General features: G+C 41.4%; 1 protein-coding gene across 4 annotated transcripts in view; it reads right to left on the bottom strand.

The window, feature by feature from the left end:
- The window catches only part of vipas39 (VPS33B interacting protein, apical-basolateral polarity regulator, spe-39 homolog), a 57,441-nt gene that overhangs the window by 15,926 nt on the left and 24,772 nt on the right, over positions 1-16,743 (bottom strand). For all 4 annotated transcript variants that reach the window (XM_048599819.1, XM_048599817.1, XM_048599818.1 and 1 more), the window contains exons 7-12: positions 15,477-15,533; positions 13,436-13,528; positions 10,223-10,256; positions 5,981-6,083; positions 5,357-5,384; positions 2,074-2,147 (exon numbers count right to left, since the gene is read on the bottom strand). In XM_048599819.1, the coding sequence (XP_048455776.1) occupies positions 2,074-2,147; positions 5,357-5,384; positions 5,981-6,083; positions 10,223-10,256; positions 13,436-13,528; positions 15,477-15,533 (389 nt within the window). The remainder of the gene's footprint in view (positions 1-2,073; positions 2,148-5,356; positions 5,385-5,980; positions 6,084-10,222; positions 10,257-13,435; positions 13,529-15,476; positions 15,534-16,743) is intronic.

Here is a 16,743-nt window from a genome sequence, read left to right as displayed (position 1 = left end):
CAATGACATAGATTTCAAGGTTGTAACTAAAAAGTCTTTCATTTATATCAGTGTCCCATCAAGTTCTTAACATGCTCCCCTACTTAATGAAGTTAATGTTTTGAGTTAAGATGCTCAATGAATTTGCCTGCCCTTGTAACACAAGAATATTCAGTCGATCCAATTGTGTACCCAATGTGTACATTCCAAGCTGGTAGTAATCTGGGTCTGACATGAACCCAACATAATACATCAGAATACAAGGAAAGGAAGGAATTAGAACCAAAGATGGACCTTTTTCAATGATTCCCAAGATGGTGACAGTGGCAGGGTAGGAAGTGTTAGGTTTCTGCGCCCGTTTGCTCCCGCTCACCTGGCCAGCTGCATTCTTCTTTGCTTTTGTTTTGTTTCTTCATTTTTCTTTTGTATCAAAGTTCACCTTTTCTTCTTTTCTGAGGCAGAGGAAGGCGGTTGTGTGGGCCTGCTGCGGCAGCAGAAAGTGAGATAGATCCAGATGTCTGTTCCTTGTAGCTATAGTGGCCATGGCTTTATCGAAGGCTTCATCGTTGGTGGGTCTGGTCCGTTGCTCCTGGCAGCAGTGTGGTGGTTCCAGTGGTGGTGGCATGGTGGTTCCAGTTCACTCCTCATTGCTATGGCTGCTTTGGGTGGCGACTGAAGTGGCGAGGACTTCAGCATTGGTGACTTTTTTTTCTATTCATTAATGGGATGAGGGCATCGCTGGCTGGACAGCATTTATTGCCCATCCCCAATTGCCCAGACGGCAGTTCAGAGTCAACCACATTGCTGTGGGTCTGGAGTCACATGTAGGCCAGACCAGGTAAGGAGGGCAGATTTACCTTCCCTAAAGGACATTAGTGAACCAGATAGGTTTTTTTTATGATAATCGGCAATGGATTCACAGTCATCATTAGATTCTTAATTCCAGATATTTTTATTGAATTCAAATTCTACCATCGGCCATGGCGGAATTTGAACCCCAGTCCCCAGAACATTATCTGGGTCTCTGGATTAACAGTCCAGCAATAATACCACTAAGCCATCGCCTCCCCATAAGGGACTTGGTGGGTCTGGTCTGTCCCTCTTTGTTATGGCTGCGATGCAGAAGTTTCAATATTGGCTTCGGCACTGGCAGTGTGGTGGGTCCGGTCTGGAAATCCTTGCTTTGGCAGCCTCAGGGGTGGCTTCGTCGGCGGTGTCCTGTAGCCACTCTAGAAACTCAGGAGCCATGGAGGGAACAATAGACACACTTTGCCCCAACTTTCTCTCAATTATTTCTTTTTGTAATTTCTGTAATCAAATGGCACCGAATTGTAGCTGTTTATACACATCTCACTGTAGTTTTATAAATATAAGTGACAATAAATTGCTATTCTATTCTCTTCCATTCTACATATGGTATCAGGTTTAATTTCTGTTAAACACTGAGTGAGCAGATCTCGGCCTGTAGCTGGAGATGACTTGCGATTGGTCACCTGGGCTGAGGAAGAGGGAGAACAAATATGGCCAGGGTGCAAACTTGCAGCATAGGTTGCAGCATATAGCATCCTTAATATAGTTAAAATAGCTTCAAGGCACTTCTGGAGGACATCATTGAAAAACATCTGACACTAAACCACATAAGCAGATATTAGAATAAGTAACTGAAGCTTTCATCAAAGTAAATGGAGCATTTTAATGGAGGAGAGAGAGAAGACATTCAAATTCAACCTATATGACTGAAGCCACCACTGGTAATGGTAGAGTGATTAAAATCGCAATCAAGATCACATGAAGCCAGAATTGGAGGGGCGCAGAGGCTTCTAACAAGAGTTGAACATGCTACAAAGTGCATTTGTGTAAAGGTCAGGATTTGCATGTTCATCATAGCTTGTCTCAACTCACACAAAGAATAAAAAGTTGGGTGAGGTATTTGCTCACAAGAGGTCACAAACCCACACCATTGCATGTGGTCGCTATCTTCAGGAAAGGAGATATAGCGGAAGGCAGAAACATTGGGGTAGGAATCATAAACTCTGAACACAGATTGCCAGGCTTCCAATCATCTACTTGCACATATCTCTTTGAGACACTTACCCAATGCAATTTTTTAAATATTCTGTTTTTTTCACTTGTCCTTTGATATTCAAATGTTCCTTGTACTGCAAGAGCTGTAATCAGAAACGAAACAATTCAACATAGTAACCATGCTGAGGTAAAACAGTATTCACTGAATGTGAGCAATTTTTAGTGTTTCTTATGCATTTGCTTCAAGTATGATTAAAAAACATTTGGCAGCAATTTAACAACCTCATGTGCTCATGAAGCAAACCACTCTGGTGGCAACTACAGAACAATGCAAGTGGTGGAATTCTAGAATAAAATCAGAAAATTCTAGAAAGTACAAGAGGCACTAGAGAGGAGAAAAGTATCTTGGGTGTAAACATTTAATCAGTTCCCATGTGAAACATTAACCCAATTGTTATCCTTTCAGGAGCTGATGAACCTGTTTTGTATTCATATAGCCTTCTGGTTTTACACTAAAGCTTTTGCAGATCTGTCCCTTTTGCCACAACCCAACTCCACTTGCTCACATACCATCTCATATATTGATGAGTAGTATACAGGTAATGAATCTGAGGCTGGTACAATAACGTTGCATCAAGTTGAATTCTGCTACAGACAACGTTTTGACAAGTTGGGTTTAGAAATAAAAAAGGGTTAATTACCTCCCAAGAGCCACAGGGAGATAGAGGTGCAGGTACGTAGGCAAATCACAGAGATGTGTGAGAGAAACAGGGTCACAGTTTTAGGGGATTTCAACTTTACTAACATTAACTGGGATCGCCTTAGTGAGAAAGGATTAGACAGGGTGGAATTTTAGAAGTGCATCCAGGAGGATTCTATTGTGCCAGTAAGTAGATAGTGGAACAGTGCTAGACCTAATGCTGGGGAGTGAAGCTGGTCAAGTGGTTGAAGTTTTGATAGGCAAGCATTTTGGGAATGGTAACCATACCTCTGTAAGTTTCAAAATCATTATGGAAAGGGATAAGGATAGTGCAGAAGTGTCTAAACTGGGGGAAGACCAATTTGGATATCATTAGATAGGATCTGGTAAACATAGACTGGGAGCAGCTACTTGTAGATAAGACTACATTTAGAAAGTGGGAGTCTTTTGAAAGTAGTACAGTGAGAATTCAGGGTCAGCATATTCCTCCAAGAGTGAAGGGCAAGGGCAACAAGTCCAGGCAACTCTGGATGTCAAGGGATATAGAGATCTTGATAAAGAAAAAGGAAGAAGCATATTTCAGGTACAGCACATTAAAAACAGGAGGGTAGGCCCTCAAATTATAGAGAATGTAGGGAGTTTCTTAACCAGGAAATTAAAGGGCAAAGAGGGCCATAAAATTTCTTTGGCAGATGGGATCAAGGAAAGCTCCGCAGATTTTTATAAGTATGTGAAGAATAAGAGGATAACCAGGAAAAGAGTGGGACCTGTTAGAGATCAAAGGGGCAATTTGTGCATGCAGCCAATGGATAAGGGTGAGATTTTAAATGAATACTTCTCATCTGTATTCACAGAGGAGAAGACATTGTAGCCAGAGATTTCAGTTGGTTCTAGAACTCTTAAGATTAATAGGGAGGCCTGAAGATGCATAAATCCCTGTGGCCTGATGAGATGTATCCCAGGCTGCTAGTGAAGATTGCTGGGACCCTGGTGGACAATGTAAATACTTCACTGGCCACAGATGAAGTGCCAGATGACTGGAGGATAGCTAATGTGGTTTCTTTGTCAAGAGCAGCAGGAATAGGCCAGGTAATTACAGACCAGTTAGTCTGATGTCAGTGATAGGGAAATAATTGGAAAAATTTTAAAGGTAGGATTAATCAATACTTGGAAAGGCAGAGAATGATCAAGGATAGTCAGCACAGATTTGATAGAGGGAGATCCTGTCTGACTAATTTCATTGATTTTTTTTTGAAAAGGTGACTAAATACATTGATAAGAGTAATGCAGTTGATGTGGTTTACATAGACTTCAGTAAGGCCTTTAACAATGTCCCACATGGAAGGCTGGTCCAAAAGGAATCCAAGATTGGCTTACAAATTGGATGAAAAGGGCAATGCTGGAGGTTTGCTTTGTAATTGGAAGCCTGTGACCAGTGCTGGGACCCTTGCTGTTTGTTATGTACATTAACGACTTGGATGTGAGTATTCAGGGTATAATTACTGAGTTTGCAGAGGACACTAAAAATGGTGGCATTGTTGATATTGAGGAGCGATAATACCACTAGGCCATCGCCTCCCCAAGGTGATGCATTGTGGAATGTCTAGTAAGTGAAGAATATACACAATGAATGATAGGTCCCTAGGGAGTACTGAGGAACAAAGAGACCTCGATGTAGAAGTTCATAGATCCTTGAAGATGTCAGCACAGGTAGACAGGGTGGTGAAGAAGCCATATCAGATGCTCGCCTTCATTAGCTGGGGTATAGAACATAGCAGCAAGGGAGTCTTGTTACCACTCGAAAAAACATTGGTTAGGGCACAAATTGCACAATGTGCAGTTGTGGTTGCCACACTATTGGAACGACATGATTTCACTGGAGAAGGTTTCAGAGATTCACCCAGAAGTTGCTTGGGATTAAACGACGGATATAGGAATCCTTCATTATCATGCGCCTGGACTCAGTTTCAGCCCAGGCCCAAAGAGACGGCTATTGTCTCTTTGTCAGTTTGTTGGCACACCAGTTCATTGAAACCACTTACTGGTCAAATTTACTGGGAAAACCTCATTCAGAATGACTGTACGGAAATTTAAAGTGTCACAGCAAAGCAACAAAGACAGAGTCACCTGAGGTCTGTAGTCGCAATATATTGTCGATAAAGTTATACACCTCACTCATGCTACACTAAACCCTGGGGGTGTTTGATGGGAAAGTATAGGTGAGGACTTGACTTGTTCATTCTAGATTTCATTTTAATTCACTCTTGTGACATGGGTGTCATGGTCATTGATTAACCACTTCTAGGTGCCCCAAGAGATTGGTGGTGACAAGCAGGTCTCTTTTTGAAGCCCAGCAGCATTTTAATAGTGAACAGCAGTTAAGAGTCCACCATGTCAGTGTGGGAGTGGGGTCAGATATAAGCCAGACAAGGTATGGATGGCAGGTTTACTTTTCTATGGGACAATCTGACAGCTCCATGGTCACTTGTACTAATGCCAGCTCTATATTTCCAGATCTTTTAAACTAAACTTATGTTCTCTGGATGACCACAACACCATTGCACCCCAAAACAGTTATTGGACTCAATCAGTGAATATATGAGTGGATTTTACAGAGCTCTGTTCTGTATCTCAAAGAAGCAGCATACTTACTGCAGCCTCTTCTGTTCTTCCCAGAGCCCTGCATTTAAAAAAAAAAGTAAATTTTTAATGTCAGTTCGCCTACCCATTTGCAGAAGATTTTATCCTGATTTAACCTTCCTTTTTTATCTACTTCTGAAGCTATCACTTGTTGCCTTTACTAACGTCAGCCAACAAAATTTCATTCCATTCCCACCTGAAGAAAACTGAATATTGATCAAAAGTGGGAATCCTGGCCACTACTATATTACCTTTCCTACTCCTGACGCCTATTCAAGCATTCTTGATGCTGCCTCACTTCAGATCAGCTGCGGTGAAACTGGGCGTCAAATCTTGTCTAACTTGCTGATTTCCTTACATTTACCATTCCTTTTCCATTCTTTGCCCCATCCTACACCCAGCCAGCCTTTGGAAGATGGAGTGTGGGGGTGGAATGTAAGTTTGTTTAATTTCTAGCCTTTTTGCCTAATGACCTGTTGTTCTCAATTTTAGCTATATGCTCCTGATCTCTAAGAGCTGTGCTCATTTTTTTGCACAATTTCTTGTTTATTTGCATTATTCTTTTATGCTGTATTCTCGCAGTATTTGTATTCTAAAAATAAACAAGAACAGCAAAATACAAAAAGGCCTCCTTACTTGAGCATCTCCAACAGTAGTTTCTGTTCCCCTGTCTCTTTCAGATAGTAGACAAAATGCTGTAGGGCAACCTGCCGGTACTCCAGCTCTCGAAATAGTACTTCTACAATACACACAAATCCAGATAAGCATGGCAAATTGCCAACACACAAAAAAGTCTGTCATTTCATTCTGTTACAGAACGATACAATTTTTAAAAAATGCTCTTATCATCAGAGTCCTACCAAACAAAAATCAGTTCAACCTTTAAAATACATATTAATCAATTTCCTTTGTGTTAGATGTGAAACCACAAAATGTCACAGCATGAAAGAGGTCATTAGGCCCATCAGAGTTGCCAACTTTCTAAAAGAGCTATCCATGTCATCCGTTCCTCTCCACTTTCCACCAATCCTTTTCCATTTTGCCTCTTTTCAAATATTTATTCATCTCCCCTTTTAAACATGACTGAAAATTCTGCTTCCACCCACACTCTTGTAGTGAACATGTCTTTTAACTGAGTCTGATTCAACCACCTGAGAGAGATTATATGAGAAGTCTGCTGCACAGGAGGATGCCAATCAACGCAATGTGCCTATACAAGCTTCTTGTGACAGCAACACAAAATCTAATTCCTTTGTTTTGAATTTATCCCATTATATCTTAAAATATTTATTCAATTTTCTTTTAAAAAGATGAGCGGATCTCTGATTCAACCACACCCTGTGGTAACATATTTCACACTTCAATAATTCCCTCCAAAAACAAACCACCCCTGGCTTCTGTCCTTAAGTATTTCCTTATTTGCTTCATCATAAACCTTTCAGAATTTTAATAACCTCTATGTTTCTACTCCGCCTTCCCCATGTCAATTGAAAAATTTCTCAATATCTCAAGTCTCTCTCAAAGGATGATACAGCACAAGAATCTATTTAGCCATCATGCCTGTGCAAAACAGTTTCCTGGGTGTTAAGTACATTTATTCTTGAACTCTACAGTTTCCACTTTGGGTGCAAATTGCTCTCAAAATTATACGATAAATACTGCAGATATGTTCAAGATTTACTCAAACTCCTCTGTCTATTTGGAAAATTGTCCATGAATCAACGCAATTGGACAGCCCTTCGAAATGTTATACCTTTTCTTGCATCAAAAAAAATATAAAAAGTAGTTAGAAGTGATAATCTAGTGCTGTTTTATTCATATAACTGAAAATAGGTTTATTACCAAATATAAGCATTTTCGTTCCACCACCTGCAAGTAGCCTGATTTTAAAGAACTGAAATTCGTATAAAAAAGCTATGCAGAGCCACTTTCTAGTTTCATTAGTGTAATGCAAATAGTTTCAAAATAAACTAAATACATATTTAATACTTAAAAGCTTTTTTAAAATCTGCTTATCTGTGCTCTTGCACAAAAAAATTAAAATTAAGAATCACCTTGAAGGCCAGCAAAATGAGAGATTATTGAAAACTCACAAGGTCAATTAATTCAATCTGGGGTAGCCAGTTTGTGGGAGGGGCTGATTTCCATCTAAAATTTCTTTAAACCAGTATTAAAGTTTTAGGGAATCTTAAGCTTAAGGAAGTGCCAGTATTGCTCAGTGCCAATTAAGTTTCTGTTACCTAAGGATTGAGATGCTTCATTACTTTAATGGCACTATGTAAAAGATGGCCTAAAAGCCCTCCGCTTCTTCGTCTCCCACAAGCCCAACCAGTCCCGCTCCACTGACACTCTCATCCTTACAAGTGACTGTAAATGAAAACTGTTGTGTTGACGCTTAATGTCGGTTTGATCAATTTTGGGTGATTCACACTGGAAATCACCTCGGTAAAACTCCAGCCTGATGCCTTAATTATGCTTTTTCAGAGAACTGACAGCACCACCTATGGGTAAAGCAAAAACTTGCAATATAAGATCCATTTTAGCTTATAATAGTACCATTGTGTGGAGGAAGCAAGAACAGCAATTATCACGAGTGTTAACAACACTGCTGATTAACTTCAGTAATGGAGCATTGCAGCATTACAAACTGATTGCAAAGTAGACATTTCCCTGTGAGAATCTGATGACATGATTGGAGATACTGGCTTGGAAAAGATTGATGATGAAGGTTGCTGGCTTAAAATCCTGGAGCTCCCTTCCTAAAAGCACTGTGGCTTAAGACGGCACACAAGGCAGCTCAGCACCCCGTTCTCCAGGGCAGTTAGTAATACCAATAAACGCTGACCAAACCACATCCTCAAACAACTACATGAAAGAGTCCTGAATTTAAGGTTAAGAATCAGAGGTAATTAATTAGGAAAGAGAATATTATTTGCATGAAATATTCGCTCAACCTCTATCAAAAATTGAAACATAGAAAATAGGAACAGGAATAGGCCCTTTGAGCCTGTTCCACCATTCAATATGATCATGGCTGATCAGCCACCTCAGTATCCTGTTGCTGCTTTCTTTCCCATTCCCTTTGACCCTTTTAGCCTAAGAACCATATCAAAGTCCTTCTTGAAAACATTAAATGTTTTGGCCTCAACCACTTTCTGTGTCACATGAGGTGGGCGGGATTTGGGGGGGTGGCCCTGATAGGGCTAGGATTTTAAGAACACCAGATTCTTGTGAGGGAAGTTAGGGAGAATGGGAACAGACTATTGCAAACAGGGAAAAAGAGTTCTCAGTTGAGAGTTGACAACTAAACATCTTTTTAACCACCCCATTTATACGTGACGTAAACTTCAACGTGTAATATACCTGAACCCCTAGGTCGCTCTGTTCTACAACACTACCCAAGGCCCCACTTTTAATTATATAAGTCCTGCCCTTGTTTATTTACTTAATTTGACATCTCTTGTTGGATTTTAAAGCTTATTGAATCCCCTGGTTTACCGCTAATCTTTGTCACATTGCATCAGAGATAGTAGGAACTGCAGATGCTGGAAAATCCAAGACAACAAGGTGTAGAGCTGGATGAACACAGCAGGTCAAGCAGCATCACAGGAGCAGGAAGGCTGACGTTTCGGGCCTAGACCCTTCATCAGAAATGCAGGCATCCTTAGAAGAGGCTTCGCAGTGGGGTTAAAATTGTATCAGAGATAGTAGGAACTGCAGATGCTGGAAAATCCGAGACAACAAGGTGTAGAGCTGGATGAACACAGCAGGCCAAGCAGCAAAATAGGAGCAGGAAGGCTGACGTTTCGGGCCTAGACCCTTCATCAGAAATGTTTATTTTTCTTTCAATTTGATAGGATCCTTAAGATCCTTAACAAATCATGACATGAAAAAGAAACACGTGCACACTTGTGTCATGGGGACTTAGTGCCAATTCCAGAGTTGTCCTACCAGAGTCTCCACATCACAAATTCTGCATTGCTGCCTTGGAGATGGGAGAACGTGTGACATCAATTACTTATGGGGTTGTGACCAACAGTTTGGGAAACCCTGGTTTAGACAATCAGTTCATCAACACAATAGGCTACAAATAAACAGCTTTGCAAAACAGTGAAAGAAAGGCTACAGGAAAGACATTTCGGCAATCATTTAGCAAATACCAGTGGACTAATTGCCCACAACTCAATAAAGTGACAAAAGGCAAAATATTACAAATGTTGTAAATCTGAGCTGAAAACGCTGAAAATGTTTAGCCAGTTGGGTGGCATCTGTGGAGAGGAAAAAGGAACAAACACTGACAGTATCCGCAATATGGCAACTGGACTCATAGGCTGCAAGATGCTCAGAATGACAAGTGGAGTAAATTCACCACTACTGTATTGGGGAGTGAAAGCCATTTGTTAAACTTCCTTGCTTACCCAAGAGCAGCCATGATTCCATTGCGAGGTGGAACAAGTTCAAGAGGGGGGCCAAAAGGACTCCTCCTGTTCCTATTTTTCATCTACGAACTGCAAGAGTGAATTTCAGTAGGATGTTTGGACTGTGGAGGGCACACTGCTCATCTGTCTTTGCATGACAAAGGTGACTGGACAGTTGGAAGTTCAGGCATCCTAACCAGCCTCAGCCTAAACACCTCTGCCCCTCCCTAAGAAACACACAAACCTTGAAACCAATTGTCACTCTCCTATTCCTGCTGTCTCAGGGATGACATCATGTAAGTCCACACAAAGTTATGATTGAATGCGGAATGTTACTGGTGTGTATAAGCCCAGTTGCTAAGCCACCAGAAGTGAATGATAGCTTGCTGATATAAATTTATTGTTCTCAATACTGCTCCCTAGTTGCTACAAACATGAAAGTTATACAAATATAAATTACCTTTGCTTAATGATTTTTTCAAGAAGATCAAAACCTATAAGATAAAATTTAAGAAAGATTTTGTACGTATCAACGCTAAAACAATAACATTAAAATCAGATAACAAGCTCTTCTCTCATCTGTAAGCAAATCATTAAAATAATAAGGTTGGATGAGCATATAATTATCCCACTCAGCTTCAAAATATTACATTTAGGGGACAACTTGTATTATAAGTTGCTCACTAGTTTACATTCTTTGTCTGCTTAAACTCCAACTTCCAAACTGAAATATGGTTATATAAGTTCTTTAGTTCATTGGCATTGCAAATACTAGTTGTCAAACTAATGGATCATTGCAATAGATACCCCCACGCCATGGTGGAACAGTTCTGAGGAAGGGTTACCGGACCGAAAACGTTAACTCTGATATTTTTTTCACAGATGCTGCCAGACCTGCTAAGCTTTTCCAGCAACTTCTGATTTTGTTCCTGATTTACAGCATCCGCAGTTCTTTCGATTTTTACTTAGCAGTAATTTACGTTTAGGTTGTAGACAAACTGGAGCCCAGTGGCTGTGTATAGATGCAGCTGGGTGGCACTAAGATTGGTGTATGGACTAGTGATTAGTTACTGATAACAATGGCCTTTTGCTGCCAGTAACCATACAATTGTTTAGCAGGTAACTGAACAGCTCAGGGCTGTGGACAAGAAACAGAGAGAAATGATTTGATCTCCACCAGCACAAGAGCTGTCTCTCTGTTCTCTGCAGCCAAAATCCACTTTAAACCTGAAGAAAGCCAGTTTATCTTTCCTTCAGCAGTTGTTGTAAGCTGTGACATTTAACTGATTAATTATTTTATTTTTCATATTTTATAAATTAACCAGCTATCTTATATCTTTTTGCAAGCCAGTGGGAGCATCCAGAGACAGACAACTGGATAGCAATGTGTTGGCCAGAAGAATAATCATAAGGATCATCGCAGAACCTGTGAATAGGAACATTGAACTGCCTCCCAGTATTCCTCTGCCCATCATCTATTTTTTCCTGTCTGTTTGTCTGTGTGCGTATAAAGGGGCAGTTTATAAGGGGTTTAGAATTCTGATTTGTAGTGTTGTATGCTGACGGTTTATAACTGTTTACCTGTAGCTAGCGTATAATTATTTGCAATAAACAGCAATTGTTAAGAACGAAAGCTGATCTGTGCTTTCTATCAACCCATTGGGAACTTTGCAAACTTATGTTAAGATCTTTACATTTTGTGCTGACCCTTGGAATAGTGGGGCTTGATTTCCAGCACATTAATCCAGTTGCACTCTGTCATCATGGCCTGTCATCATTGCACTGCCGTGCAGTTAAAAAACAGATGTAAAGCATTAATTCACACCTCAGGCATGCCTCTGGCCTCAGTGAGTAAATCCTCTTTTTGGTCCCTAATTGGCCCTCATCTTCCTTTTACCACACATTTACTGTTTACGTGCTTATAGAGGCATTGAGATTTCCCTTTAAGTTAGCCACCAATTTTTTCTCATAATAACTCTTTGCTATTGTTTTGTTTTTGGCCTGGCTGAGAATTTGTTGGGTGGTCAGTCTCTGATTATGCATTCGCTACAGCAGATCCAAGTGAGTGGAGGTACACATTTAAGGAAATCAGATTTTGTCACCATTGCTGCACAGAGCCAAACACGCACTGACAGTCACACCTTTCTGTGAGATCTTGCTTTGTCTTGGAATGCACAGCAGCAACAACTTGCTTGTATGTAAAATGCACCTTTAACACTGTAAAGCATTTAAAGTTTTTGAGAAGATTTGTAGCTTGGATGGTAGACGAGGTTGCCGAGCCAGTTTGTTTGACTGCAGACGTTTCGTCACCCTGCTAGGTAACATCGTCAGTGTGCCTCCAGTGAAGCTGGTGTTCTGTTCCGCTTGTTATTTATTTGCCTCGGTTTATTGGGGTGGCATTACTTCTGTCACCGATACTGTCATGGACAGATGCAATTGCAGCTGGCAGATCGGCAAGGATGAGGTCAAGTAGACTTTACCCTCTTGTTGGTTCCGTCACCACCTGCTGCAGATCTAGTCTAGCAGCTCTGTCCTTTAGGATTCCATCAGCTTGATCAGCAGTGCTGCTGCCAAGCTGGTCTTGGTGGTGGACATTGAAATCCCCCCACCTAGAGTACACTTGCCATCTTAGTGCTTCCTCCAAGTGTTGTTCAACATGGAGGAGCACTGATTTATCGGCTGAGGGCAGAAGGTATGTGGTAATCAGCAAGAAGTTTCCTTGCCCATGAGATTTCATGGGGCCCAGAGTCAATGTTGTGGACTTCTAGAGCAACACCCTCTTGACTATATCCTACTATGCCACCACCTCTGCTGCGTCTCTCCCGTCAGTGGGACTGGACATATCCAGGGATGGTGATGGTAGTGTCTGGGGCATTGTCTGTAAGGCATGATTCCGTTAGTATGATGATGTCAGGCTGTTGCTTGACTAGTCTGTGAGACAGCTCTCCCAATTTTGGTACTAGCCCCCAGATGTTAGTGAGGTGGACTTTGCAGGGTTGACAGAGCTTTGTCTTTTCCAGTGCCTCGGTTGATGCCAGATGATCCATCTGTTTTCATTTCTTTGAGACTTTTAAGCGATTGGTACAACTGAATAGCTTGCTAGGCTATTTCAGAAGGCAATTGCGAGTCAACCACATTGTTGTGGTCCAGTGTCACGTGTAGGCCAGGCCAGGCCAGGTGAGGATGGCAGATTTCCTTCCCTGAGGGGCATTAGTGAACCAGATGCGTTTTACCAACAATCAGCAACAATTTCATGCTAGTGAGTAGATACTTATTTCCAGATTTTTTTTTGTTGAATTCAAATTCCACCATGTGCCATGGTGGGATTCGAACCTGGGTGCCCAGGACAGTAGCTGAGTTTTCTGGATTATTGGTCTGGCGATAATACCACTAGGCCATTGCTACCCAGAAACAACATTTTAGAACCAGCCACCAAAGAGGTCTTAAACAGATAAACAGAGAACAGAAAGTTGGGCCAAACTGGTTAGCTTTAAGGAACATCTGAAAGGAGGGTGGGGGAGAGCGCGAGAGAGAGAGTGAAAGACAAAGGTTTAAATGTCTCAGTCAGGCTGAAATATCCCTTTTGCTCTCACTACTCTCCATCAGACTGAGATTCACACTGTATTCAGCATCAGAAGTGATAAACCAAGTGCAGTTTCCAATGAGTACTCACTGCAGTAATGACATTTCCATCGTGTGTACGAACAGCTTCATCCATGAGATGTAGTTTGTCATTCAAGGAGCGAAACCTTTCCAAAGAGTACATCTGAAAAACAAATTGATACACAATCAGCAAGAATAAATGCTGGTTGTAAAAAGATAGAAACAGTGTACATTGGTGTGTGTAAATGTCTGAGAGAGAAAGAGGGCAGCTACATTTAATTTAGATTAATCTTTCTCCATCCAATTTAAATACTCTGTTTTCAATGTTTCAGGTCACAACCTATTGCGGTCACAGGGGCTGACTGTCTGCTTCAGCCAGACACAGCAACTGGTTCACTACAATTGGTCATAGTTCTGGAGATGAAGCGAGAATGAAATGATCTGACAACGATCACAGGAACAAAATCATCTGTGAATGTTGGCCAGTCTTAGCTATCATGCTGCCCACCCTAGCCTACTATTCCATCCACCCTGAAATCCCACTTGAAAAGAATGCTTTCTGTAGGCACACAGCATACTTACACTTTTTTTAATATTCGCTCTTGGGATGTGGATGAAATTGGCTGGCCAGCACTTGTTGCCCAGCCAGCACTTATTGGCCATGCCTAGTTGCCCTTGAGAAGGCGGTGGTGAGCTGTCTTCTTGAACTGCTGCAGTCTATGTGCTGTAGCTAGACCCACAATGGCATTAGGAAGGAAATTCCAGGATTTTGACCCAGCAACTATGATGGAACAGTGTCAGCTGTTCCAATAAACAAGCCAGGAACAAGTGGCTTGGAGGGAAACTTGCAGAGGGGGGTGCTATTCCCATGTATCTGCTGCCCTTATTCTTCTAAATGATAGCAGTCATGGATTTGGACAATGTTGTTAAAGGAGGCTTGGTGAATCCCTGTGTTGCATCTTGTAGACAGTACACACTGTTGCTACTGAGTGTTGATGGTGGAGGGAGTAAATGTTTGTGGATGCAATGTCAATCAAGCAGGCTGCTTTGCCCAGGATGGTCTCAAGCTTCTTCAGTGTTGTTAGCACTGCAACCGTCCAGGCAAATGGGGAATATTTCATCACACTCCTCACTCATGCCTTGCAGATGGTAGACAGATTTTAGAGAGTCAGGAGATTAGTCACTCACTGGACAATTCCTAGACTCTGACCTGCTCTTGTAGCACAATATTTATTTGGCTAGTATTGTTGCTTATGGTCCATGGCTACCTCCAGGATGTTCACTGTAGGGATGCAGCAATGATAATGCCTTTGAATGGTTAGATTCCCTCTTGTTAGAAACAAACATTCATTGTCTGGTACTTGTGTAGCATGCATGTTACTTGCCATTTGTCAGTCCAAACCTGGATACACGCCTGGTCTTACATTTGGACATGGACTGCTTTAGTACCTGAGAAGTTGTGAATGGTGCTGAACATTGTGAAGGGAAGGTCATTGACGAAGCAGCTGAAGACTGCTGGGTCAAGGACATGATCCTGAGGAACTCCTGCAGAGAAGTCTGGTAGCTGAAGTGACTCACCTCCAACAACCACAACCATCTCATTTCGTGGAAGGTATGACTCAAACCAATGGGAGATTTGCCTGATTCCCATTGATGTCGCTGTCTGTCAACTAGGACTTTCATGTCAAAGGTAATCATTCTCATCTCACCTCTGGAGCTCATCTCTTTTGTCTATCTTTGTACCAAGACTGTAATGAGGTCAGGAGTTAGGTGGACCTGGCGGAATCCAAATGGAGTCTCAGTGAGCAGGTTGTAGTCAGCCAGTGCTACTTGATAGCACTGTTCATGACCACTTCTATAACTTTACTAACTATTGAGAGTGAGCTGATTGTGGTAGTAATTGGCTGGGTTTGAAAGTCCTGCTTTCTGACATCAAGACATACCCAGGCAATTTTTCATGACTTCTACAGGAATATCTTGGCCATGGGTGGGGTATGTTTATAATGACACTGGGGAAAGGGAGTGGGAAGTGCTTGGTGTCAGTAACACTGTATCACAAAGAGAAGAGTAGAGTAGAGTGCAAAAATATCTTTGTCAGTATTTCACCATACCCTGCCTTTCTGCATCTGTCTAACTGTCTCCAGTGGACTCCAATCAAATGAAATGTCCTGTGAAGAGAAAGCAGGAAACGCAAGGTGAATCACCAGTCAGAATAAAAACTGAACAAGCTTCACAAGAACATAACTAGTTCACAGCCAACTCATTCAATGTCAAATCTTTCATTATTCATTCACAGGCTGTGAATATCTCTAGGAGGGCCAGCATTTATTGCCCATCCCTAATTACCCTGGAGATGGTGGTGAGCTGTCTTATCGAACTGCTGCACTACATTGTGTGTAGAATAGCTTCTTATTCCATATTTTGTCAATGAACTGAATTCACATTCCCAGTTGACATGGAGGGATTAGTGCTCTGGATCGTTAGTTCAGGTGTTTGTTACTGGACAAGTAATCAATCAGCACACTGCAAATCTCCCATTAAGCAACATTCATTTAAGAAAAAGAGAGGTTCTTAAAGAGCAACATACGTGAATAAAAGCATATTCCCACATAGCTGTCTGCTATTTTTAGCCTTAATATATTCAATGAAATAAAGTATATATAATCATCATTTTTCATTGCAATATCTGGGCACTGCTTTCTGTAATATTGCAGAGAAAAGAGTTATCCCTCCCCAGATCTTCACCTTGGAGTTATACAGCACATTTATATTATTCTTTCATGGGATGTAGGCCAGCATTTGTTGTCGATCCATAAATGCTTTTTAACTGAATGGATTGTAAGATCACTTCAGAGAACAGTTAAAAGAGACAAAAATAGAAATTGCTGGTAAGGGTCGACAGGTCTGGCAGCATCTGTGGAGAGAAATCAGAAATTAGTTCTGAGGAAGGGTCACTCGACCTGAAACATTAACTCTGATTTCTCTCCACAGATGCTGCCAGACCTCCTGAACTTTTCCAGCAATTTCTAATTTTGTCTCTGATTTTCAGCATCCGCAATTCTTTTCGTTTTTACTTAAAGAGACAACCACATTACTTCAGTATGGGGATAGATTGAAGAAGGTGGGACTGTAATAGAGTCATACAGTACTACAGCATGGAAACAGGCCCTTTGGCCAAAACTGGTCGCTGCTGATCATGGTGCCCACTCAGCTAGTTCCAATTGCCCGCATTTGGTCCATATCCCTCTAAACCCATCCCATCTATGTACCTGCCTCAACCACTTTCTCTGGCAGCCCATCCTATATACACACACCACTCTCTGTGTGAAGAAGTTGCCCCTCAGGTTCTTCTTAAATGTATCCCCTCTCACCTTAAAC

Source organism: Rhincodon typus, chromosome 8 (assembly GCF_021869965.1).
Source record: "Rhincodon typus isolate 14 chromosome 8, sRhiTyp1.1, whole genome shotgun sequence".
Lineage (NCBI taxonomy): Eukaryota > Metazoa > Chordata > Chondrichthyes > Orectolobiformes > Rhincodontidae > Rhincodon > Rhincodon typus.
The sequence above is the reverse complement of the archived record's forward strand: the minus strand, read 5'-3'. Positions and strand labels throughout refer to the sequence as shown.